The sequence below is a fragment of the Dendrobates tinctorius genome, unplaced genomic scaffold (genome assembly GCF_039654945.1).
Source record: "Dendrobates tinctorius isolate UK_male_01 unplaced genomic scaffold, ASM3965494v1 ptg000099l, whole genome shotgun sequence".
Classification (NCBI taxonomy): Eukaryota; Metazoa; Chordata; class Amphibia; order Anura; family Dendrobatidae; genus Dendrobates; species Dendrobates tinctorius.
Window position 1 is genome coordinate 7,488,478 of NW_027361767.1, and position 27,227 is coordinate 7,515,704.

Sequence of the window (27,227 nt, forward strand, 5' to 3'; positions counted from 1 at the left end):
CTGGAAATACATGGAGAAGCAGTGATCTTTTATATGCGCCCATGTACTCAGAGGAATTCCAGCCAGCATCATTCATTCAGACTCCAGCCAACGCAGAGCGGACCTCCGAAAACACGGGGTGGTACTGAAAGAGGTTCCCCAGCTTGGGTAGACCCCGTTACAGTAACTCCTTCACCAGGTGGACTGCGGGGTCATTATCCTGAGTTTCTGCCCAGTCATGATGGGGCAATGGATTTAGGGTGACCTCTTTCAAGCCAGACCTGCCAATACCTGCCAATACCCACTAGTGAGATCTGAGGTGGAAAAGTAGTTAGCAGTTTTAAGTGCAGCTAATGATTCCTCAATTCTAGGTAATGGGTAGGCATCTTTATGTGTAATGCTATTAATTTTCCTGTAATCAACACACATTCTCATGGTACCATCCCTTTTCTTTACAAAAACTATGGGAGCTGCCCAGGGGCTACAACTATCTCTGATAACCCCTGCTTCCTTCATCTCTCTCAACATACCTTTAGCACATTGGTATTGTGTTGGGGGTATAGGCCGGTAGCTTTCTTTTATGGGTGGATGATCTCCAGTGGGGATATGATGTTGAACCCCTTTTGCCTTCCCAAAATCTAGAGGGTGCTTACTGAATACCCGCTCATATTCCTGGGTCACCCTGTAAACCCCATTTTTCTGGTATGAAGGTGTAGAGTCAGACCCCACCTGCAGTTGCTGGCACCACTCCTCCAGCTGCTTTACAGAGCCATTGTCCTCCACCTGGTCGAATGAGACCAAGGGCTCTGCTGCCTGCATTGCATTGTTACTGACAGTGAGCAGCTTAGCAACTGTGGCATACCGAGGTATTGTGGCCTCCTCCTCCCCACAGTTCAAAAGGCGTACAGGTACTCTCCCTTTACGTACATCAACCGCCCATCTGGCTGTCAGGACAGTGGGCCGGCTATCAGAGTACACTGGTTCTACCAATGCCTGGTAATCTTTTCCTCTGAGGCCTATAGCTGCCCGACACCAAATCAACATTTCACATCTGGGGGGTATTGCAATGGGGAAAGCATCACTCACTCTGACGCTGCCAATTTCTCCACCAGAGAGTTCTACCTGCTGTCTTTGCATCAGGGCCTTGATCTCCTTCTGCAGGACTCGTTGTTCACTGGAACCAGCAGTCTCAGCCACCTGTTGCAACAAGTCAGTAACCTCGGAAAGACAATTTTCAATTACATTTGTACCAAGAGTCATCATGGGATTACATTCACGTCGATCAATATCCACAACTATTAGACCTTGAGATTTTAACTCCACCCTCCCCACTTTAACAGTAATTTCTTTACATCCCACTTGTGGTAAAGACTGACCATTACTGGCAACCACTGTTAGTTCATCACTTGGGCCACGGGTGAGTTCAGAGTCAGCCCAATACCGCTTGTAGAGGATATAGGGCATAGTGGTCACCTGGGAGCCAGTGTCCAGCAAAGCGTTCATGGGGATGCCGTCAATCACCACAGGGAGGATCGGTCTCCCTCCAACATACTTGGCTCGCCAGTTCCTTGGGCCTTGTGGTCCTACTCCTGAGGGTTGGCCCTCTGCCCCAGGGGTTACTCGTTTAAAGGACAGAATCTTGCAAGATGGCCTGCCTTGTGGCAGTGACGACAAATGGGACGTCCGTCCTGATCATAGCGGTCGTTGTTCCTCCCTCGGAGTGGCGGGGTTCTCCTCTTCCGGAGCCACTGGACATCCTCTGGACTGGAAGCAAGCTGGATCTTCTCCTTGGAGGACACCTGCAGGGACTGCACCATTTTAGAAAGTGCAGCCATACCTTTGGTCAACTCCTGGACTCGAAGACGCAGTTCTTCAGTTGGATCTTTATCCAGAGTCTGTGCATCAGCCTCCACAGGGATGGAAGGGAAAGATGTTGCTTCCTGGTGGTAGGTGATTGCTGGGCGCCTAGGGGGCACTGGATGGTTGACAGTTGGTTCCTGCAGCACCCGGATAGCCCTGTCCTTAAAATCAGCAAAGTCCAGGTCAGGGTTTTGTAGGGTTATGATGCGCAGCTGCGCTCTATGGGTACTGGATAGGAGCCCTTCAATGAACTGCTCTTTTAACAGTTTGTCTTCCTCTTTCTCACTGTCAGGATCAATTTGCTTGACGGCTCGCAGCGCCTCCTGCAGGTTAAGAGCATGGTCCCTTATACTGTCCTGCACTTTCTGTTTACATCCAAAGAACCTCATTTTGATTTCAGCTGCAGTGCGGGTGTCAAAGGTGCTTTTCAGCTTGGCCAAAATCTTTTTGACGGTCTCTTTATCAGTGTCCTGCCAGGTTTTTACTTCTCTCTGTGCTGCACCTGTTAGCTGTCCAATAAGGATATTCACCTTCTGGCTTTCAGACAGAGGATACACCTCAAACAAACTGTACAGTCTCGCTTTAAATTCACTCAGGGTATGTGACTCACCCGAGTACTGCGGTAGCCAGCCCGCTCCCGGTATGTAGGGCATGGACAGCGGCATTATGGGGACCGCTGCGGCGGGTGCTATTGGAGCCGCAGCTGCGTTGGGCACTGCCTCATGCGGTGCTGAGGGGCTGGCGGGGGCGTCCGCTGCTGCATTGACGCTTGCCTCAGACATTCTCCTTCCCCCCTAGTTAACGGTTGCCATGCCCCGGGGTTGAGCGGCTTACCGGCTGTAGGCCTCAGCTCCTCCCCTCCTCACACGCTGTCCTCTCTTCCCGCACGGCACTTCGCTTCCTCGCGCTCTTCTGCAGGCTCCGCCCACGAAGGCCCGCCTCTTTGGTCTCCCACGCGCGCCAAGCAGCGGGATAATGGCGGCAATGGCTCCAATTTCACACACAGTCTATAGCACCAAACCCAGTCTCTGGCACACGGGACCCGGGGATACCAGGCTCCGTAATCCTGTTTGTGACGCCAAAATGGGTCGCCCTCACAGGGCTGTGAGGTACTCATACTGGGTCGGTCTCTCAGAGGGGATTGTCACAGCAGCGGTGACCTGGTCCGTGGCCCTGGTCGCCCATGTAAAAGGGGTTGAGTTGGGAATAAAGTTTATAAGTGATTCGTGACGCCACCTGTGGTGTTCGGCAAGGGAGGTGTTAAGCCGACGCTGCAAGCAGATCCTCTGGGACAGATGGTGTAGTGCAGCAATGATGTTGTAGCCCTCCACAGGTAGGGCTGTTGGTCCCAGGGCAGTGTAGCGGAATGTTTAGGAAGAGGGTGCAGTATTTGGCACAGAGATGTAGCAGTGCTGAGGATGTTGCAGGAAGGAGGCAAGGACACAATAGGGTGCAGTTTCTTTACCTTTACTTGGCAAACGCAGTCCAGGGTAATGATCACAGATGACACAGGAGCAGGCTAGCCAGGAAGCACCTTGTGTGTTGTGTAGTCTCCTCTCTAGCGCTTGCCTGAGGTGCATCCAGTACTGTGCTACACTGAAGTTCCTCCTTCCTATCTTCTCTTAGAACTACCTCATATGGCAGACAGCGGTAGCCCTCTATCTCTCTTGGCTCACCCGTCGCGGTTGTGCCTCCGAGTCTTAGTTGGGAATAGAGCATTTACAGCTTCCTATTCTTCTGGTTTCTGTTGCAGGACCTTCAGTATCCATACAACCATGGAGACCAGGCTCCAGATCATGCGCTATCACTGGGAGGGAGCTCTCTATCCTCAGCTCAACCTCCAGCTTCTCTCCACACGTCTACACTCTTTGCCCTCCTCACACTAACTGACTATTTTCCTTCCTGGCCCCCAGAGCGCGCTCCTCCCCCAATCCTGGTTCAGAGCTCCCTCTGCTGCCCGGAGTGGGAACCTTGTTGCATGAGAATGATTAACTGCTAGAGAGACCCTTCATTGCCTCCAAGCCTGACATCACCCTCCCTGGAGGAAGGCAATGCCACTGTGGCGACCATACTCCTGGGGGCGCCACATATCAATGCAGGATATTCAGTTTTTATGCCCTTTACCCCATCTGATGTTATCTATGGTGTAAATCCTGTGTGTCTAGTCTTCATCAGTATAATAAATCTAATACTGCCCAAACAATACGAACATTCAAAGTGGAAAAAAACTGTACCCTCTCTACGAAGATCATGTTAATTGTCATTCAAAATGAATAAATGGCCTAAGGACACACATGCAAAGGCTTATGTGCTCATATCCACTCCCCTGTCTGGTGTTATCCGTTGTGTAATCCTGCCTTTCTCGTCTCCAGCAGTACAATAAATCTTATACTGCCCACACTAAACTAAAATTCAAAGTGGGATAAAATTATACTCCCTAAAATTCTTCTGTCATTATACCGATTCTCCTGTCTTGTGTTACCCATAGTTTAATCCTGCCTCTCTAGGCTCCAGCTGTATAATAAATCTTTTACTGCCCATAATAATCTAAAATTTAAAGTGGGACAAATTTTTACCCTCTCTAGGAATATGATGTTATATGCCACTAAAAATGAATAAATGGCCTAAAGAGGCACATTAAAAGGCTTCTGTCCTTATACCCACTCCCCCGCCTGGTGCTATCCATGGTGAAATCCTGCCCCTCTAGTCTCCAGCAGTACAATAAATCTTATACTGCCCACACTAAAGCAAGACTCAAAGTGGGATAAAACTATACGCACTCAAAGTTTTCTGTCCTTATACCCACTCCCCTGCCTGGTGCTATCCATGGTGAAATCCTGCCCCTTTAGTCTCCAGCAGTACAATAAATCTTATACTGCCCAAACTAAAGCAAGACTCAAAGTGGGATAAAACTATACGCACTCAAAGTTTTCTGTCCTTATACCAACTCCCCCGCCTGGTGCTATCCATGGTGAAATCCTGCCTCTCTAGTCTCCAGCAGTACAATAAATCTTAAAATGCTCACAATATACTGACATACATAGTGAAACCTATTCCAGCTCCATATTTAGGTTTTTCCCAAGGCGTCATCTTTTAGTTTATGTGCTATGTCCCATTGTTACATACCTTCCCTTGTTTTTTCAATCCTATCTTCTTAACCCTTTACAGAGCTGCCACCATTTTCCCTATGAAGACGCGAGGGCATACGGCTTCAGGAACGCCCTGGTGATTGTGTCAGCGGAAAGAGCGGGCAACGGGCTGTATAACTTCATAGTTCCTCTGAGAGCATATTACAGAGCCAAGAAGGAGCTGAGTCCCATCATCCTCCTCCTGGAGAACCCGTGAGGATCCACCCGTGAAGTCTAGAGGGGAATTATAGGGCAGATCATGATGGAAGTTGTCAAAATGTACTATATATAAGAAAAACAAATAAAGTAGTAGTGGCCAAGGTGTAACCAGACATAGCTCAGTACACCCCGCTAAGACACAACATATATGGGATACTTGCTGGCGTTTATTCGTGTTTTCTCTGTTTTCAGAGATGTGTCACTCTAAAGTCTGCAGGTAGGGTCCGTCTACGGTGAATGAGGGGAGCCATATTGCTTATCTTTAGGGTGCCAACCTTCACGGTCAGGAAGGCTCTGAAGAGGGTTGAATAGGGACAGACTATTGCATCTATGTGCTACCTAATGTAATTTCTCTAGTTACCCCCCTCTTTTTCTTTATAATTGCCCCTTGGGACATCACTGGATGGGCTCCTCCTAGTGGATAGGAAAGGAACTTCATTACAGCTTCACCTAGTGGATGGGCAGAGGACACCGTTATAGCTTAATCTAGGGCATGGACAGAGGATAGCATTATGAATGGGTGGAGGATGTCTTTATAACTTAACCTAGTTGATGTGCATATGAAGGCATTATAGCTTCACCTTGTGGATGGGCAGGGTGCTTCATCATAGCTGTACCGAGTGGGCGGGTAGAGTATGGCATTATAACGTCACCTAGTGGATGGAGAGGGTGCTGCGTCGTTGCTTTATCTGGTGGATGGGCAGGGTACTGCATCATAACTTTACCTGGTGGATGGGCAGGGTACTGCATCATAATTTTACCTGGTGGATGGGCAGGGTACTGCATCATAACTTTACCTACTGGATGGGCAGGGGATGGCATCCTGAAATATTGAATCGCTTCAGTCATATATACTTGTAATGAACACACTGTTGGATGAGGGTCTTTTCCCCTTAGATGTTTTTCTTTGTGTCCCCTCCACCTTTATAGAACAGGTAAAGGTCTACTAATTGCTTTGTAACCTGTAATCAACAGATACACTAATTCTATGTTTTTGTTGTTACCCTAAACATATATACTGTATATCAGGGGTCTCAAACTCAGCAGGGTATATAGAAAAATATGGTAATTAATTTAAGGGGCCACATTATTTGCAATTAAACGTGGCATTTTTAGTGATACCATTTTTTTCAATACACCTTTTGATCATTTTTTTAAAACATTTTTTCCATGTTTATATATTTATTTTTTTAAATGGCATTCATCGTATGGGTTATGGGCTGGCACAGTTTTATAGCTTGGGTCGTGGCTTAGATGTGGAACGTGCACTTTTTTGCTTTACTTTAGTTTATATATACAACAGCATTTTTAGTGGACAAATATTTTTTCACGCTTTATTTTGATTTATTTTTTAAATTTTTACAATTTTGTTTCCCCCAATTGGCCACATCTAGTAATATGTCTTACAAATAGCACCATATAGCAATTCTGGTAAACTTCTTGTAGTAATGTGCCCCATCCTGGTCTCCTTCTTGAGTAATGCCCCATCCTAGTCCCATCCTAGTCCCTTTCTTCTAGTAATGTCCATACTAAGGTTCCCATGTTGTAGTAATGTCCCCATCTTGTAGAACTGTCCCCATCCAAGTCTCTTTCTTGCAGTAATGCCCCATCTTGGTCCCCTTCTTGTAGTATTCACCCCATCCAGGTCCCCATATTGTAGTAATGTCCCTATCTTGTAGTAATGCCCCATCCTGGTCCTCATCTTGGAGTAATGTACCCATCCTGGTCACCTTCTTGTAGTATTTTCCCCATCCTCGTTCTAATCTTGTAGTAATGTTCCCATCCCGATTCTTATCTTATAGTAATGTCCCTCATCCTGGCCTTCGTTTAGTAGTAATGCTTCATCTTGGTCCTCATCTTGTAGCAATGTCTCCAACCTGTAGTAATGTGCCCATCCTAGTCCTCATCTTGTAGTAATGCCACATCCTGGTCCCCTTATTATACACGTGCTCCATCCTGATCTAATCCTTGAGTAACATCCCAATCCTGGTCCCTTTTGTAGTAATGTCCACATTGAGGTCCCCAAATTATAGTAATGTCTCCTTCTTGTAGTAATGCCCCATCCTGGTCCCCTTCTTGTACTAATCTCCCCATCCTGGTCCTCATGTTGGAGTAATGTCCTCGTCTTGTAGTAATATCCCCATCCTGATCCTCATCGTATAGTAATGCCCTCCATCCTGGTCCTCATCTTTGAGTAATGTCCTTGTCTTGTAGTAATGCCTCCCCCCCATCCTGGTCCTCATCTTGTAAAAATGCCCCATCCTGGTGAACTGCTTGTAGTAATGCTCCATCCTGATCCTCATCTTATAGTAATGTCCCCCATCCTGGTCCTCATCTTGTAGTAATGCCCCCTCCCCCATCCTGGTCAACTTGTAATAATGCCCCCTTCCCCATCCTGGTCCTCATCTTGTAGTATTGCCCCATCCTGGTGAACTTCTTGTAGTAATGCTCCATCCTGGTCCCCATATTGTAACCATGTCCCCATCTTGTGGTAATGTTCCCATCCTAGTCCTCATCTTGTAGTAATGCCCCATCCTGGTCCCCTTCTTTTAGTAATGTGACAATCCTCGGCCAATCAGAGGCCAGTAGTTGACATCGGCCAATCAGAGGCCAGCAGCTGACATCGGCTTGCTGGAGCTTGGCAGTGGCATCATACGCAGCCGCGTCTTCACAGCCGTTGGCCTCTGATTGGCTGATGTCAGCTGGCTGGCTTGTGATTGGCCAATGTCAGCTGGCTGGCCTCTGATTGGCCAGCAGCTGGCATTGATGTTGCTGTGCATAGAGCTTGACTCTGTGTGGAAAAACATTTCAATTCATTGTGCGTCCAAGGACGCACCTTCATCTGCAATAAAGAGCTGCCGTCGGCGGACCCCTGGACCGGGCCACAATCGTCAAGGTGTATATAGTGCCTGCGGGCCGCATGAAGCAGCCTCATGGGCCGCACACGAGCCACATGTTTGAGACCCCTGTACAATACAGTACACTCTGTATATACGTGTATATATATCTCAAGGTAGGTAAAGATGCGTAAACGTTTTTACATTTTTATCATCTTATCCTTCAGGCCGGACACACAGTTTCTTGAAGCGATCTGCTGGTTCCCTCTTGTCTATTACATGGTGGGATCCATTGACAAGTGAGTAATAATGAGAAAGATATCAATATGATTTATTATATGGGACCATTACACTCTGTATATTGTACCTTCATATCTGCCCAACTTTAAAAAAATGCTGCCAAAAATAGCGCCACACCTGCTCACATGTTGTATACGGTATTGCAGCTCAGCTACATTCACTCCCAGAGCGAACGCCAGGTCTACCCCATTCTTTGCTTTACATCCTTATTCAGACTTTCATTGACGCCCAAGCTCAGTTAATCCTAACACATCTACCTAGGTTTCCCACCTCATGGGGATCTCAGCAGTCAGACTAATTTTTAGCCATTTATGGGTTATCCTTTCACAATCCCATAAACCAGATTTATCTTTGCTGCCTTATTAATCAGATTTTTCTCCATTGCCGTGTTAATCAGATTTTTCTCCATTGCCATATTAATCAGATTTTTCTCCACTGCCATATTAATCAGATTTTTCTCCATGGCCATATTAATCAGATTTTCTCCATAGCCATATTAATCAGATTTTCCTCTATTGCCGTATTAATCAGATTTGTCTGCACTGCCATATTAATGAGAATTTCCTCCATTGCCTAATTAATCAGATTTTTCTCCATTGCCGTATTAATCAGATTTTTCTGCACTGCCATATTAGTAAGATTTTCTCTACTGCCGTATTAATCAGATTTTCTTACTGCCTTATTAATTAGATTTCCCTTTTATTGCCTTTCTAATTAGATTTTTTCCATCATACATGACGGCACCACGAGAGAGGGAATCCGCCCAACAAGGACAGGAAACCTTCAAGATAAAAGGGGCGGCTCCTCTCTCCACATCAGTTGGTTTCCTGTCCTTGATGGGGAACCCTAAAGATGAAGACTCTTGAAGATCCTTGAAGAAAGAAGAGGATGCCTGGGCCTGGGTTGGATGGTTACTGGCAGGCACCGATCTGCTACATCCGTCACCAGGTACCGGTAGTCGCCTCGAGGGCCATGTATTCCCATGCCCCCCCTGAGCGAATGCATGGCCATAGCCCGTAAGGCAAATGCCCGGGTGAATTTAGAGCCTCGGAGGCCACATTGGGTGTACCCTCCCTGATGCCGACATACCCCATAGAAATCCACGGAGGCCACTTTCTGTGCTCCCTCCCTGTTGACATCTGGTGGTCATGCAGCCCATGAGGCACATCGGTGCCCGGGCAGAGGTAAAACTCCTCGGAAGACCCTTTCTGGATCCCTCCCTGTCGAGCACAAGCCGGACACCGTGGACTGCCCTGGGAAATGAGTACCTGCAAACAGAGGTGGCCAGGGCAGTGTTGAGGCTTCCTCCTGAGACCAGGTCCATGGGGGCCGCAGGTATAAGGGCGTCAGCAGCGGGTGTCATGGCGGCTGATGGCGTAGGAACGCCGCAACAGGTGCTCGGTGATCCGGGCGCACACCGGAAGGGAAGCCGGGTGCGCGCAGCTGGGGGACACCTTGGAGCAGGCAGCTATTGGATTCGGGAGCGCGCTCCGGAGGCGGGCGCGCACAGAAAGTAGAAGCCGGGACACACATGGTGGGTGCACCCAGACGTGTGCCGGCAGCTGCGGGTCCGGAAGGTCGGGGAGCGTACACTGAAGGTGATAGAGTGCTCAGATGACAGGGTGTGCGCACCGGAAGTAATACAGAGTGCGCACCGGAAGTGATTACCGCTGCGCGCGTGTGCGATCCTGGAGCCGGACGAGTGCACAGACACGGCATAGTAAAGCGCTGTTTCATTGCTGGAGGCGTGCACAGAACACAGCGCGCATGCGAGGCAAAGCGTAGGCGACCGGCAGGTGCAGGATCAACCAGGTGATCAAAAAAAATAAAAAAAATTGGGGGGTAATGCTGTCAGAAGTGCTGGCATGGGTCACCAGCCATTCTAAGTTGAACGTGACTGTTCTCATCTGGAAGCGGCAGCAGCTAAAACAACTTGTTAAGATTGAGAGCCTTTTTCGCCAGAGCACTTACAGCCGCGCCAGGAGGTGCAGGAGTGGCGGTCTCGCTCAGATGAGAAGAGCCAGACACGCCATAACTACAGTGGAAGCCGCTCGGACGGCATATGGGCGGATCGTCTTGGTGTTAAAAAGGAGGGGTCCATATTACCATTGGGAGACAAGTGAACAGACCAGGCAGCCTCCATATCCGGTACTGGTCCTGTGAAGTGTCCGAGTGGTGAGTGAGCTTCGAGAAAATCCAGTACGATAATATCTGTTCTCTTTCTCTCTTGTCTCCTCTCTCCCCTCTTTTTACATACATTGGTGGGGTAGAGCATTGGAGGTCCCTAAAAAAGGGGTAAATCAAAAGCTAGGAATAAGGAATATTCCTTAAGCAAAAAAGTCCCTTAGGAATAAGAGGTTGTATCAGGCCTGTATTGATAAAACAGTAGCGGAGGAGACACCCTCTTTGCTGAGAGCCTGAGATCCCTGATCCAGTCAGAAGTCTGTAAGTCAGTAAGGGCTTTAGAGTCAACGGACACGGATAGCAAAGCAAGGGATAGGCCAGCCCCTCATTGATCTCTCAGGAGAACGCCACAGGATCAGAGGAGGACTCAGTTAAATCTCGCTACTCAGGAAGTAGCTCAGATGCGAAAGATACATTCCTAGTGAAAGCTACAGTACAGACAAGCTTATTAAAACAGTCTGGCCTACCATGGGACTGGTAGATGCGAAAGCAAAAAGCCATAGAACTCATGTTCCACAACTGGCTATGAGGGAAATGTAGAGCCTTCCCTATTAACAAGGACTCGTTAAAAGAGAATGGGAAAAACCAGATAAGAAGTCCCAGATAATCATTTCCCTGAAAAGGAGGTACCCCTTTGAGGAAGAGACATCCTCATCCTGGGTTGGGGCTCCAAAGATTGATGTAGCGATCTCAAAGGTCGCCAGAAAGTCCTCCGTGCTCTTTGAGGATTTAGGTTTCCCTGAAAGAACCTTTGACAGAAAGACAGAAAATTGTCTTAAAACAGCCTGGGAGGCCTCGGCTGGGGCACTAAGGCCACCTATCGTGGCCATTTGTGTGACTAGATTCCTTAAGATATGGATTAATAACCTGGAGGATCAGCTAGAGCAAACAGTCCCCAGGGAGTCTATCCTAGAAGCAATACGAGATATAAGAGCAGCGGCAGTATTCCTAGCTGAGGCTGCAGCAGGATTCAGCAGGACTAGCAGCGAAATCAGCAGCTTTGGCTAATGTGGGATGCCGTGCAGTATGGCTTAAATGCTAACCGGGGGACACACAGGCAAAGATGTAACTCTGCTTTTTGCTGTGTGAGGGATGATGTATTAGGAAAAGCGGACAACAAAAGAAAAATTTCCCAAAAAACAGTCTTTTCAGGCCTTTTTGGAGCTCCTTCCAGAAGGGCCGGAGGTCCAGGAGACGGCAATATAAGGATCTTTGTTGGCAAGGATCAAGACAGATACAACTCTGACAAGCGATCCAGAGATGGGAGAGGCTTCTACTTCGGTAAGCCCTCCAAAGACACCAAAAAACCCTCCCAGTGACAGGCCTTCTCAGGTGCACTTCCACCCAGCTTGGGAGAGGATCTCGTCCAGCACCTGGATCCGGCAAATTGCGGGATCAGGTCTGGAGTTAAGGTTCCACCACTGGCCTCCACGAGGATATATACAGGCCTCTCAAGAAAGACAGTCTGGAAGGAGAAGTAATCTCACTCCTAGACAATCATATCCTGGAAGAGATTCCGGTATAAGGGTAGAATTTTACTCCCCCCTATTTAAAAAAAAAAACAAAAAAAACAAAACAAAACACCCCAGACAATTCCTGAAGGACAATTGTAAACCTGAAAAGACCTCAACAGGTATCTGATAATCCCGTCTTCCAAGATGGAGACGATAAGGTCAGCAGTAGAACTCCTCTTTCTTCAAGCAGTACCGGACCTCAAGAACACTTATCACCACATTCTGATTCGGTAATAAGGCCACAAATCACTCAGAGTGACAGTCCAGATGGGTCTCAGTAGCGTCACTTCCAATACAGGGCTCTGCCCTTTGGAGAAGGAATTGTTACCACACTTAAAGATGACACCATGTGAGAGTCCTGTCAGACAACCAAGCAGTGGTTGCATATGTAAATCACCAGGGAGACACCGGTTCTCAGTCCTTGATGCAGATAAGTCACCGGTCCTTTTAGGCTGAAGGTGACTGCTCTTGTCAGAGGACCTCCGCTAAGCAGCTTGAGGTCAGATCATGACTCTGGCTGAACACCAGTTCCTCTCATTATCAGCCCTACATATCCGAGTTGTGGACAACCTGAAGGCAGACTTTCTGAGCAGGAAACACTTGAGGCAAGGAGAATGGTGCCTAGAAGAGTCCATTTTTCAATGGATAGTGCACATGCGGAGAAAACCCAGTATAGATCTTTTCACCTCAAAAGCCAACAGGAAGGTCAGAAATTCTGCTCCCTAAATCCTGCAGACAGGCCGTTGACAGTAGACACCTTCAGGATAGAGGGGACATCAGGTCTCCTGTACGCCTTCCCTCCAATATGCCTCATACCAGTGATTCTGAGGAAGATCAGGGAGGACAGAGCCAGAGTGAATTATGGTAGCTCCCTTTTGGCTGAAAAAACCATGGTCCTACTAGGCTGAGAGTGATGTCAGTGACAGAGGTCTAGGAGCTTTCTAACACAGGTTCCCTTCAATCACCCTCAGAAGTCCGGGCTGCATTTGACAGCCTGGAATTTGAAAGGTCACTACTAGAGAAAAAGGGATTCTCAGCAGGGTTAATATCCACCTTATTCAGTAGCAGAAAACCAGTGACTACAAAAAATTTATGGGAGGATATCGAAAAAATTCTTATCTGCCTCAGGCCCAATACGGGAAGGGGAAGTCCCGATAGTGGCAATACTGGAATTTCTGCAGAAAGTTTTAGAATTGGGGTTAGCTGTCAGTACCCTCAAAGTACACGTCTCATCCCTGGCAGCCTTATTCAACTGCGACCTGGCAAACAATAGGTGGATGGCCAGGTTTATCCGGGCCTGTACTAGAGCTGACTCTGTCCCATCCCCTATTCCTCCTCCTTGGGATCTAAAATTAGTCCTATCATCTCTGACACAGAGTCCGTTTGAACCACTAAACACAACATCAGATAAAGATTCTAACATTTAACAGCCTTATTAATGGCGCTCACATCGGCCCGTAGGTTGAGGATTTACTCGCATTATCAACAGACCCTCCCTACACTCAGGCCAGTTGTGTTAAAATTAGATCCAGCACACCTTCCCAAGGTGGTATCAAAATTCCATAGGGCTCAGGAGATAATCTTGTCATCCCTTTGTTCTAACCCTAACTACCAGAATTAGGAGAGGCTTCATTTCTTAGATGTGAGGAGATGTCTCCTGCAGTATTTAGAGGTAACGAGACCTTGGAGAAAACCGAGGGCATTATTTGTCTCATTCCAAGGGGCAAGGAAGGGCCTTAAAATCCTCTAAACAGACTATAGCTAGATGAGTGAGAAAGGCCATTATGCCAGCATATAGCAGTGCAGGCAGGGCTACTCCAGAAGGTATAAAAGCCCACTCCACGAGGGCCATGGTGACGTCCGGGACGGAGAGAGCAGACGCTCCCATTGACCAAATCTGTAAGGCGGCCACTTGGTCCGCTCAGCCTACCTTTGTCAAACGTTATCGGTTAGACCTATCTGCTACCTCTGGTCTCACATTCGGGATAAGTATTACAAGCAGTGATCCCTCCCTAAGAGAATACAAATCTCTGTAACTCTCTCGTGGTACCATCATGTATGATGGAAAAACACGGGTATTACATACCTGGTAATGTGTTTTTTCATGAGACAAGATGGCACCCTTATATTCCCTCCCTATTGATCACATCATTAGTAGGATGCATTATTAGCACTATACACTCCCTTGGGTGTTGGAAATTTAGTAGTGTAAAGGATGTATTATTTATATGTACACTAACCTGCGGAGTTCCTCTCGGGCTCTGTAAAACAACTGATGCGGAGAGAGGAGCTGCCCCTTTTATCTTAAAGGTTTCCTGTCCTTGTTGGGCGGATCCCCTCTCTCATGGTGCCATCGTGTCTCATGAAAAAACACATTACCAGGTATGTAATACCCGTGTTTTCTCTTATTGCTTTTTTAATAAGACCCCCATACACATTAGATTAAAGTCGACCAAACCCACTAATATTAGTGATATAATTCAATAATCTAATATATATGGGGGCCACTCCTGGCTTTCCCAGACAGCTGATATCAGGGGATTAAGGGTTGGGAAGATGAAATGGCTTTGGGCAGTGGCTTTTTCTGCTTTCCCCTTGAAAGTACATTGACTTTCAGCATAGCCGAAGGTTCCAGGTGTATGGGGAAATCACAAGAGATATCTAAGGGCCACATGAGTCGGTCATCTTTACTGCCTTTTTAATCAGATTTTTTGCCTTCTTCCATATTATTCAGATTTTTATCTTTTCTGTATTTTGCTTTGATTTTTCTCTTAAGTTGCATTTACACTGAGAGATAATCGTGAATAAGCATTCTTAAAAACGTGCATTTCTCGATTATCTTTATGTGTAAACAGGTTGCCGATCACCCCATAAATGATGGTGCAACACAAAAATTAATTGTTCTCTGCTGTGCATCATCCTGTGTAAACAGGACTCGCACTGCCAAGAATCATGACAGCCTAGCGCACTGAGAGATCTACTCCAGATCACTTAGTTTGCTTTGTCTATTTTGGTCTGCTTGTATAAACAGGCTTTTAAATCATCTGTAAAGGTTGACCGACAGACAGTCGTATCCTGCCCACGGCGGTCGGTTTGGGTAAACGGACCCTTACGGTCTTATTAATCCAATCTTTCTCTTACTGCCATTTTATTCAGACTTTTCTCTTATTACCTTATTAGTCAGATTTTTCTCTTACTGACATTCTATTCAGATTTTTCTCTTATTGACATTCTATTCGGATTTTTTTCTCTTTCTGCCATTTCATTCATATTTTTCTCTTACTGTCTTATTAGTCAGATTTTTCTCTTAATACCGTTTAGTCAGATTTTTCTCTACATGTCTCTTAATCAGATTTTTTGCTTACTGCATTATTAATATGACTTATCTTTTACTGTCTCATTTATCTGATTTTTTTCACACTGTCTTATTAATCAGATTTTTCTCTTACTGCCTTCTTAATTAGATTTTTCTTTTAATGCCTTATTAAAAAGCTTTGTCTCTTACTGTCTTATTAATCAGTTTTGTATCTTACTGCCTTACTAGTAATATGTATCTCTAACAACCTTATTAATAAGATTTCTCATTACTGCCTTATTAATCAGATTTTTCTCTTACTGCCTTATTAATCAGATTTTTCTCTTACTGCCTAATTGATCAGATTTTTCTAAACATGTATTTAAACAGATTGCACCATTTATTTCACTTATGTTAAAAAAAGAAACCTTTCAATAACAATAATATATGTATGACATATAGTTATTAATACTAGCACCATCAATAAGAGTCTGGAAAGCAAAAAAAATATTGTTACCCACTGTGTAATATGGTTTAGCGCCCCTCTCTGGAAATGCAATACTTTCCACTGCGCAATGTATCGGTACTATATTGGAATCAGCAGTTTTGTTTTCTCTGCAGTCTTGATGACCTGCTACGTTGTGGTGTAAGTTACGCTGCTCACATGGTCGTTGTTGGTGAGGAAAGCTCCATGATTGCAGAGGAAGATTATATGGCTGATGCTCGGACCATAGTAAATGTGCAGACACTTTTTAGGTAAGACCTTCTCTCTTATGTAGAGTGTCATCTAGTGCTCAAGGTCTCCTCATCACAAGACCACAATCCCCCCTCACCTCCTCTTTTTTCCCTTGCTAGTAGAGAAAAATAATTAGGTTATGAAGTGCAAAATCTGCACTCAAAATCAGGTACTGATTTGCGGCATCTGTGGGAGCAGGTTACATGGATGCAACAGCACATACAATGACATGACGAGACAGTGGTGCTTAACCAACACTATTTATTTGACCATCTATAATTACATATATACTGTATGTGTGTGTGTATATATATATATATATCACATTTAAACAACAGAATATAACTCCAAGTAAATCAAACTTCTGTGAAATCAAACTGTCCACTTAGGAAGCAACACTGATTGACAATCAATTTCACATGCTGTTGTGCAAATGGAATAGACAACAGATGGAAATTATTGGCAATTATCAAGACACACTCAATAAAGGAGTGGGTTCTGCAGGTGGGGACCACAGACCACATCTCAGTACCAATGCTTTCTGGCTGATGTTTTGGTCACTTTTGAATGTCGGTTGTGCTTTCACACTTGTGGTAGCATGAGACGGACTCTATAACCCACACAAGTGGCTCAGGTAGTGCAGCTCATCCAGGATGGCACATCAATGCGAACTGTGGCAAGATGGTTTGCTGTGTCTGTCAGCGTAGTGTCTGGAGGCTGAAGGCGCTACCAGGAGACAGGCCAGTACACCAGGAGATGTGGAGGGGGCCGTAGGAGGGCAACAACCCAGCAGCAGGACCGCTACCTCAGCCTTTGTGCAAGGAGGAACAGGAGGAGCACAGCCAGAGCCCTGCAAAATGACCTCCAGCAGGCCACAAATGTGCTTGTGTCTGCACAAACGGTTAGAAACTAACTCCATGAGGATGGTCTGAGTGCCTGACGTCCACAGATGGACTATATATAGTGGTAGATCGGTTCACTCGGCTGCTCATAGAGGTAGACACAGGAACGCTGTCTCTTTAAATTTTCCACGGGTTTATTTAGGTACATCATAAACCAGGGCAGGGTTATCCGCATAAAAACGGCCTTTCTGGCATAACAGAGATAAAAACAAAACCAATGGCATAGTCTGTGCTGCTGCAGGGAACTGCCCGCTCAGGAAACAAACATATGAAAAAAAAAAGGTCCAACTTTCCTTTATCTTCACAGACAGCTCTGGAGTTCACATCTCCAGACACACCCTACACCTAATGAGCCAGAAGGCAGTGTATTTATCCTTTGGACTCCACCCTGGAGTGGAGATATGTTGAACAGCCTCACACCTACTCTGCAGTCGTTCAATCAACCCAGCCCTAAACATTTCCAAATAAGACCTCTCAGCAGTGTGTTGAAGCATTTTATAGGTTCATATCACTGAAGCTAACAACCTCAGTGATACATATCTGCCCTCCAGTGACTCAACCAGCGTCTTGTCATACGTAAGACGATGGGTGATAAGGAGACAACTGTTGGTGCAATGGTAAGAAAATGGAAGAAATACAAAATGACTGTCAATCGACATCGATCTGGGGCACCATGCAAAATCTCACCTCGTGGGGTAACCTTGATCATGAGGAAGGTGAGAGATCAGCCTAAAATTACATCCTGCATCTGAAATCCGCTGCCTCGGAGTAACTCTTGACTCTGCCCTGTCCTTCAAACCACACGTCCAAACTCTTGCCACCTCCTGTCGCCTCCAACTCAAAAATATTTCCAGAATCCGTCCCTTCCTCAGCCCTCAATCTACTAAAACTCTTGTACATGCCCTCATCATCTCCCGCCTTGACTACTGAAACACTCTCCTCTGTGGCCTCCCTGCTAACTCTCTTGCACCACTCCAGTCTGTCCTCAACTCTGCTGCCCGACTAATCCACCTCTCTCCTCGCTACTCCCCTGTCTCTCCCCTCTGCAAATCCCTCCACTGGCTCCCAATTCACCAACAAATCCAGTTCAAACTACTAACACTGACCTACAAAGCCATCCACAACCTTTCCCCTACCTATATCTGAACTAATCTCCCAATATCTTCCCTCACGTAATCTTCGATCCTCCCAAGACCTACTACTCTCCTCCACACTTATTCATTCCTCACAAAACCACCTCCAAGATTTCTCCCAAATATCTCCTATCCTCTGGAATTCCATGCCTCAACACGTCCGATTATCCACCACCCTCGGATCCTTCAAACGGAACCTGAAAACCCATCTTTTAAGGAAAGCTTACAGCCTGCAATAACCATTCTGCCGCCTCACCACCACCCGAGCTGCCGCCGCATCGCCACCAGAGCTGCTGCACCCCCGACCTTCTGTCTCTTCCCCACTATCCCGTAGAATGTAAGTCCGCAAGGACAGGGTCCTTTCTCCCCTCTGTACCAGTCTGTCATTGTAAATTTGTTTACTGTTAACGATGTCTATAAATTTGTATGTAGCCCTCCTTCTCATGTACAGCACCATGAAATTAATGGCGCTATATAAATAAATAATAATAATAATAATAATGGGAGGAACTTGTTAATGATATCAAGGCAGCTGGGACCACAGTCACCAAGAAATCCATGGGTAACACATTATGCCATAAAGGTTTAAAATCCTGCAGTATCTGCAAGGTCCCCTGCTCAAGAAGGCATATGTGCAGGCCCGTCTGAAGTTTGCCAATGAACACCTGGATAATTCTGTAAAGTGATTGGGAGAAGGTGCTGTGGTCAAACGAGACAAAAATTGAGCTCTTTGACATTAACTCTACTTGCCGTGTTTGGAGGAAGAGAAATGCTGCCAGTGACCCAAAGAACACTGTCCCTTCTGTCAAGCATGGAGGCGGATACATTATGTTTTGGGGGTGTTTCTCTGCTAAGGGCACAGGACAACTTCACCACATCAATGGGGAAAATGGATGGAGCCATGTACCGTAAAATCCTGAGTGACAACCTCCTTCACTCCGGCAGGACATTAAAAATGGGTCATGGCTGGTCTTCCAGCAAGACAATGACCCAAAACATACAGCCAAGGCAGCAAAGGAGTGGCTCAAAAAGAAGCACATTAAGGTCATGGAATGGCTTAGCCAGTCTCCAGACCTTAATCCCATAGAAATCTTATGGAGGGAGTTGAAGCTCCGAGTTGCCAAACGACAGTCTCAAAATCTTAATGATTTAGAGATGATCTGCAAAGAGGAGTGGAGAAAAATTCCTCCTGACATGTGCACAAACCTCATCATCATCAACTACATGTTCACAGACTTACCAGTGGAAAAGCCAAACTTCACATGCCACAAATGCAAGCTTGTGTCCCTGTTGGAGGAAAAGTTGCAAAATCTCGAAGAGAGGTTAGCTACATTGAAGATCATTAAGGAAGGTGAAGAGTTCTTAGACAGAGCAGAATTATCTCTTCATGTTACAGAAAGAAGAAATTCGAAGTGCACCTGAAGAAACAGAGGAATGGAAACATGTGACCCAGAGAAGCAGGAGGATCGGGAGGCAGTCAGCGCCCATACTTCTCAGGAACCAGTACCAGGCTCTTACGCAGGAGAACGATGAAAAAATAAATTGGGATAAGACTCTGCCCACAAACAACAACCTTGTACGCCCTCAGAATCCTCCTGGATGGAGAAAGAAAAATGTGAAGAAGAAACGGAGAGTGGTGGTCATGGGGGATTCCCTGTTGAGAGGAACAGAGGCCGCTATCTGCAGACCGGATATAACTTCAAGAGAAATGTGCTGTCTTCCAGGTGCAAAAATTAAAGATGTGTCTGACAGGATATCAGGACTCTTCAGACCTACAGATGACTACGCATTCCTGCTACTACATGTGGGGACAAATGACACCGCAAGAAACGACCTGGAAACCAACTGCAGAGACTTTGAAAACTTAGGTAAGAAAGTGAAAGAACTGGGAGCACAGGTGGTCTTCTCTTCCATCCTCCCAGTGGATGGCCATGGAACAAGGAGGTGGAATAAGATTCTGCAGGTGAACAACTGGCTACGTCGATGGTGCCGTCAGCAACGATTTGGATTTTTGGATCATGGAGTGAATTTCCTATACGATGGACTACTTGCTAGAGATGGGGTGCACCTTACGAAGACTGGAAAACATGTATTTGGAAGTCGCCTTGCTACACTCATCAGGAGAGCTTTAAACTAGAACAATGTGGGAAGGGAAGCAAAAGGCCCGAAAAAGCCATACACCTGACGAATGGTATTGAGAACTCTGCTATTAGAAGTGGGAGGAAAGAACAAAGACAAATTGTTAACAATTCCGAAAAGTGGGAAGATTAGGAAGCATTTAAGGAAACCAGGATGGATGAACACAGAACTCAAGCACATGCTAAAAAGGAAGAAAGACATATTTATAAAATGGAAAGAGGGAGGCATATCTAAAGAAGAATATAATGCTGTCTGCAGAAACTGCAGGGCACAAATCAGATTGTCTAAAGCTGACAATGAATTGAGGCTTGCAAGAGACGTCAATAGCAATAATAAAGGATTTTGGGGATATGTCAAAAGTAAAAGAAAAGTCAAAGATGCTATAGGATTTTTACAGGATGAAAATGATGAAATGGTAAGACAGGATGTTGAGAAGGCCGAACTTTTAAATTCCTATTTTGCATCTGTTTTCTCTCAGAAAGGAAATGTAACATCAACTGTTCTTCACTGTTCTATTAAGGGAATAAAAGAATCCAGGATATCTATAGACAGAATCCAGAGTACTGAAGGAGATAGCAGAATAAATTTTTGAACCCCTCTCCATAATCTTTGAAAATTCTTGGAGAACAGGAGAAGTCCCAGAAGACTGGAGAAGAGCAAATGTTGTTCCTATCTTCAAAAAGGGGAAGAAGGTGGAGCCAGGCAACTATAGGCCGGTGAGTCTGACTTCTCTACCAGGAAAGATCTTTGAACAAATTATTAAACAACATGTATGTAAGTACCTGGATAAGAATGAAGTGATTAAAGAGAGTCAGCATGGGTTTGTAACTAATAAGTCATGTCAGACTAACTTAATTTCCTTCTATGACAGAATCACTGATGGGGTGGATCAGGGAAATGCTGTAGATATAGTATATCCTGACTTCAGCAAAGCATTTGACAAAGTATCTCACACAATCCTTATTGAAAAATGACTACGTATGGAATGGACAAGGCTGCACATCCAGTTGGAAGAATGTCTCAAGTGGGGTACCACAGGGCTCTGTCCTGGGCCCTGTATTGTTCAACATCTTTATCAATGATTTTGATGAAGGAACTGAGGGTAAACTGATTTAAATTTGCTGACGACACAAAGCTAGGAGGGATAGCTAATACTAGAGAAGAGAGAGATAGGATTCAAAAAGATATAAATAAATTGGAGCAGTGGGCAGCAACTAACAGAATGGTTTTTAACAGGGAAAAATGCAAAGTACTACATCTGGGCAATAAAAATGAAATAAGCATTTACAGAATGGGAGGAATAGGGCTAAGCAACAGCTCATGTGAAAAAGGCTTGGGTATACTAATAGATCACAGACTGAGTATGAGTCAGCAGTGTGATGCAGCAGCAAAAAAGGCAAATGCAATTCTAGGATGTATTAACAGAAGCATACAGTCTAGATCACGTGAAGTCATTATTGCCCTCTACTCCTCTTTGGTCAGACCTCATCTGGAATACTGTGTCCAGTTTTGGGCGCCACATTTTAAAAAAGACATCAACAAACTGGAGCAAGTTCAGAAAAGAGCAACCAGAATGGTGACCGGTCTGCAAACCCTGTCTTATTGTGACGGACTCAGCTCCTGCTGAGCCCATTTTTTGAGTGGACCCTCTGGGTCGTGGCACCCACCCACCGAGGGCGAGCTGACCTTGTGAGAATCCACCCCCTATACAGGGAGTGTCAGGGGCAAGACCAAGGGGGTGAGCCACCACGACTGCTGGGACCAGACGGCCGGCTCAGGGGACACTAGACGAGTGTCTGACGACAAGGACAAGCAGGAAGCAAGACGAGACTAGACGTAGGTGCAAGGTATCTTCATTAGAATAACAAAGATCACATACAGAGAAAACAAGCAAAACGTGCAAGGTGCGCGCGTGGGCACGCCAAGGTCCATAACATGGTACGTGCCAGATGGCACGCCTAGGCACAGGTAATGGCATCGGACTCCGGACTGCTGGCAAACCGACAGGCTCCAGGGATCAGGCTGCGGACGTCAGCTCCGGACATCAGGCCGCAGTCATCTGGTTCCGGACCTCTGGCAACGGTCGGCAGGTTCCGGGCATCCGGCAGGCAAACCAGGGTTCAGGCAAGGAGGCACGACAGATATCCAAGCAGGGTGCGTGTTTAGGGAACACGCCAAGGTCCAAGGCTAGGTGCGTGTGTAGGGAACACGCCAGGGTTCAAGGCTAGGTGCGTGTGTAGGGGACACGTCAGGGTTCAAGACTAGGTGCAAGGCAAGGTGCATGTGTAGGGGACACGCCAGGGTTCAAAGCGAGGTGCGTGTATAGGGGACACGCCAAGGTTCACAAACGAGACAGGGTGCGTGTGTAGAGCCACGCCAAAGCATAGGATAAGACAGAGTGCGTTCAGAGACACGCCAAGGCACAAGGTACAAGACAGAGTGCGTGTAGAGACACGCCAAGGCACAAGGCAGGGTGCGTGTAGAGACACGCCAGGGTCCAGAGCAGGGCTGCGTGCTAGGAGCTACGCAGGGACGCACACCTCACTGGCCAATGCACACGGCTGTAACGCCAGCACGAGGCACGACTAAGGCACAGGAGGGGGCAAAGGAACCTTCGTGCTAGGAGCCACGCCAGGTTCAGGGCAGGGTGCGTGCTAGGAGCCACGCCAGGGTTCAAGGCAGGGTGCGTGCTAGGAGCAACGCCAGGGTTCAAGGCAGGGTGCGTGCTAGGAGCAACGCCAGGGTTCAAGGCAGGGTGCGTGCTAGGAGCAACGCCAGGGTTCAAGGCAGGGTGCGTGCTAGGAGCAACGCCAGGGTTCAAGGCAGGGTGCGTGCTAGGAGCAACGCCAGGGCACAAGGAAGGGCTGCGTGCTAGGAGCCACGCAGGGGGCACGCCACACTGGCCAGTGCACACGGCTGTACACAAACACGTGGCACTTACCACGGCACAGGAGACGGCCAAGGGGAACCCACGCTGGGGTTCAATGCAAGGACAAGGCAGGGAACAAGGCAAGGAACACAAGCAGAAACAGAGCCAGGTCAGAGCGAGGACAGAGTCTAGCAGCGGAGCGTAGGCAGAAGCCCAGAGCCGGGCCAAGGGAAGACCTTGGGACTAGACAAAGAAACGAGCACTAAGGAGAGGAGAAATGCTGCGTGTGCCAGGGAGCACTACAGAGCACCATAGGAGAGAGCGAGGCAGAGCAAGCAAAGACTGAGACCATAGGGAGGAACACAAAGCAAGGAATAGCAAGGCAGAGAACACAGGGAGGACTACAAGTCAAAACATAGCAAAAGCAAGACATGGCAAAACAGGCGAGGCAGAGAACACAGGAAGGACTACAAGTCAAAGCATAGCTAAGGCGAGACATAGCAAAACAGACTAAGACAAAGAACAGCAGAAGGACTACAAGGCAAAGCAAGGCAAAGACAAACATGGCACGAGAGACAACACAAGACAAGAGGCGGAATACGAGCACGGAGCGTGTGCAGAGACGCACTACAGAGCAAAGTGCAAGGGCACAGAATAGAGGGAGCAACCCCACAGACCCAGAGCCTTGCAGGGAAGCAACACAATCAGGCCCTGAGCATAGGAAGAGGCGGCCTGATATAGGGCATAGCACCTCCTCCTCAGGTCAGGACCAGGGGAGCACTTCCGGGATTCTAGACATGACGAGATGATTGCAGAACCAGACAGTGCAGGATCTTAAGAAACGTCACATGATCAAGGACTCCAGACATGATGAGAAGATCACAGAAGGCAGAGCAGAAACGCAGGCATCCTGCAGCTCAGAGATGAGGTGAGTCTGCACACTGCTCTAGGGAACATGCAGGACAGCAGACAAAACATGCGCATGCACATCGCTCCAGGAGTTCTTGAGACAGACATGGCAGACGTGACACATGGCAGACGTGACAGTACCCCCCTCTTTAAGCCCCCTCTCACCGGGGCTGGAAAGAAAAAAAAAATTTTCTTCGGCAGAAACCAGAGTTTAGTACAAACCACTCCAACAATGTTGATCCGACATCTGAAACGGACACCTGCGCCGGTCAAGACACAGGAGCCGTGGACGAGACAAGGGAATCCAGTGGGGAGGACTGCAGGTAGACAAGCAAGTCTTCTTACTCTGGCTGCCATCATTTCCAAATGAGTCCAGAGGTCAAGGGCCGGGTCTGATTTACATCAGAAGAGTGGCCGGGGTACCGCCATATTCAGGAGAGTCCAGGAGACAGAGCAGATCAGATTCTATAACAGACGGGTCATCAGACGGGTAGCCGAGGTACCAGCGGAGTCCAAGGCCTGATTAACTATGACGGACTCAGCTCCTGCTGAGCCCATTTTTTGAGTGGACCCTCTGGGTCGTGGCACCCACCCACCGAGGGCGAGCTGACCTTGTGAGAATCCACCCCCTATACAGGGAGTGTCAGGGGCAAGACCAAGGGGGTGAGCCACCACGACTGCTGGGACCAGACGGCCGGCTCAGGGGACACTAGACGAGTGTCTGACGACAAGGACAAGCAGGAAGCAAGACGAGACTAGACGTAGGTGCAAGGTATCTTCATTAGAATAACAAAGATCACATACAGAGAAAACAAGCAAAACGTGCAAGGTGCGCGCGTGGGCACGCCAAGGTCCATAACATGGTACGTGCCAGATGGCACGCCTAGGCACAGGTAATGGCATCGGACTCCGGACTGCTGGCAAACCGACAGGCTCCAGGGATCAGGCTGCGGACGTCAGCTCCGGACATCAGGCCGCAGTCATCTGGTTCCGGACCTCTGGCAACGGTCGGCAGGTTCCGGGCATCCGGCAGGCAAACCAGGGTTCAGGCAAGGAGGCACGACAGATATCCAAGCAGGGTGCGTGTTTAGGGAACACGCCAAGGTCCAAGGCTAGGTGCGTGTGTAGGGAACACGCCAGGGTTCAAGGCTAGGTGCGTGTGTAGGGGACACGTCAGGGTTCAAGACTAGGTGCAAGGCAAGGTGCATGTGTAGGGGACACGCCAGGGTTCAAAGCGAGGTGCGTGTATAGGGGACACGCCAAGGTTCACAAACGAGACAGGGTGCGTGTGTAGAGCCACGCCAAAGCATAGGATAAGACAGAGTGCGTTCAGAGACACGCCAAGGCACAAGGTACAAGACAGAGTGCGTGTAGAGACACGCCAAGGCACAAGGCAGGGTGCGTGTAGAGACACGCCAGGGTCCAGAGCAGGGCTGCGTGCTAGGAGCTACGCAGGGACGCACACCTCACTGGCCAATGCACACGGCTGTAACGCCAGCACGAGGCACGACTAAGGCACAGGAGGGGGCAAAGGAACCTTCGTGCTAGGAGCCACGCCAGGTTCAGGGCAGGGTGCGTGCTAGGAGCCACGCCAGGGTTCAAGGCAGGGTGCGTGCTAGGAGCAACGCCAGGGTTCAAGGCAGGGTGCGTGCTAGGAGCAACGCCAGGGTTCAAGGCAGGGTGCGTGCTAGGAGCAACGCCAGGGTTCAAGGCAGGGTGCGTGCTAGGAGCAACGCCAGGGTTCAAGGCAGGGTGCGTGCTAGGAGCAACGCCAGGGCACAAGGAAGGGCTGCGTGCTAGGAGCCACGCAGGGGGCACGCCACACTGGCCAGTGCACACGGCTGTACACAAACACGTGGCACTTACCACGGCACAGGAGACGGCCAAGGGGAACCCACGCTGGGGTTCAATGCAAGGACAAGGCAGGGAACAAGGCAAGGAACACAAGCAGAAACAGAGCCAGGTCAGAGCGAGGACAGAGTCTAGCAGCGGAGCGTAGGCAGAAGCCCAGAGCCGGGCCAAGGGAAGACCTTGGGACTAGACAAAGAAACGAGCACTAAGGAGAGGAGAAATGCTGCGTGTGCCAGGGAGCACTACAGAGCACCATAGGAGAGAGCGAGGCAGAGCAAGCAAAGACTGAGACCATAGGGAGGAACACAAAGCAAGGAATAGCAAGGCAGAGAACACAGGGAGGACTACAAGTCAAAACATAGCAAAAGCAAGACATGGCAAAACAGGCGAGGCAGAGAACACAGGAAGGACTACAAGTCAAAGCATAGCTAAGGCGAGACATAGCAAAACAGACTAAGACAAAGAACAGCAGAAGGACTACAAGGCAAAGCAAGGCAAAGACAAACATGGCACGAGAGACAACACAAGACAAGAGGCGGAATACGAGCACGGAGCGTGTGCAGAGACGCACTACAGAGCAAAGTGCAAGGGCACAGAATAGAGGGAGCAACCCCACAGACCCAGAGCCTTGCAGGGAAGCAACACAATCAGGCCCTGAGCATAGGAAGAGGCGGCCTGATATAGGGCATAGCACCTCCTCCTCAGGTCAGGACCAGGGGAGCACTTCCGGGATTCTAGACATGACGAGATGATTGCAGAACCAGACAGTGCAGGATCTTAAGAAACGTCACATGATCAAGGACTCCAGACATGATGAGAAGATCACAGAAGGCAGAGCAGAAACGCAGGCATCCTGCAGCTCAGAGATGAGGTGAGTCTGCACACTGCTCTAGGGAACATGCAGGACAGCAGACAAAACATGCGCATGCACATCGCTCCAGGAGTTCTTGAGACAGACATGGCAGACGTGACACATGGCAGACGTGACACTTATGAGGAAAGGTTGTAGGATTTGGGAATGTTTAGCTTGCAAAAGAGAAGACTGAGAGGAGACTTAATAGCTGTCTACAAATATCTCAAGGGCTGTCACATTGTAGAAGGATCATCTTTATTCTCATTTGCACTAGGAAAGACTAGAAGCAATGGGATGAAACTGAATGGGAGGAGACACAGATTAGATATTAGAAAAACTTTTTGACAGAGTGATCAATGAGTGGAACAGGCTGCCACGAGAGGTGGTGAGTTCTCCTTCAATAGAAATCTTCAAACAGAGGCTGGACAGACACCTGTCTGGGATGATTTAGCGAATCCTGCTTTGAGCAGGGGGTTGGACTAGATGGCCCAGGAGGCCCTTCCAACTCTACGATTCTAT

The 27,227-nt window shown here is 47.7% G+C and overlaps 1 protein-coding gene across 8 annotated transcripts in view; it reads left to right on the top strand.

Annotated features, from left to right (window-relative positions):
* The window catches only part of QTRT1 (queuine tRNA-ribosyltransferase catalytic subunit 1), a 353,595-nt gene that overhangs the window by 297,640 nt on the left and 28,728 nt on the right, over window positions 1-27,227 (top strand). For all 8 annotated transcript variants that reach the window (XR_012234469.1, XR_012234470.1, XM_073587543.1 and 5 more), the window contains 3 exons: window positions 5,008-5,180; window positions 8,251-8,322; window positions 15,938-16,072. Coding sequence is in view for 6 of the 8 variants with exons in the window: in XM_073587543.1 (XP_073443644.1) it covers window positions 5,008-5,180; window positions 8,251-8,322; window positions 15,938-16,072 (380 nt within the window). In the remaining 2 variants the exon portion in view is untranslated. The remainder of the gene's footprint in view (window positions 1-5,007; window positions 5,181-8,250; window positions 8,323-15,937; window positions 16,073-27,227) is intronic.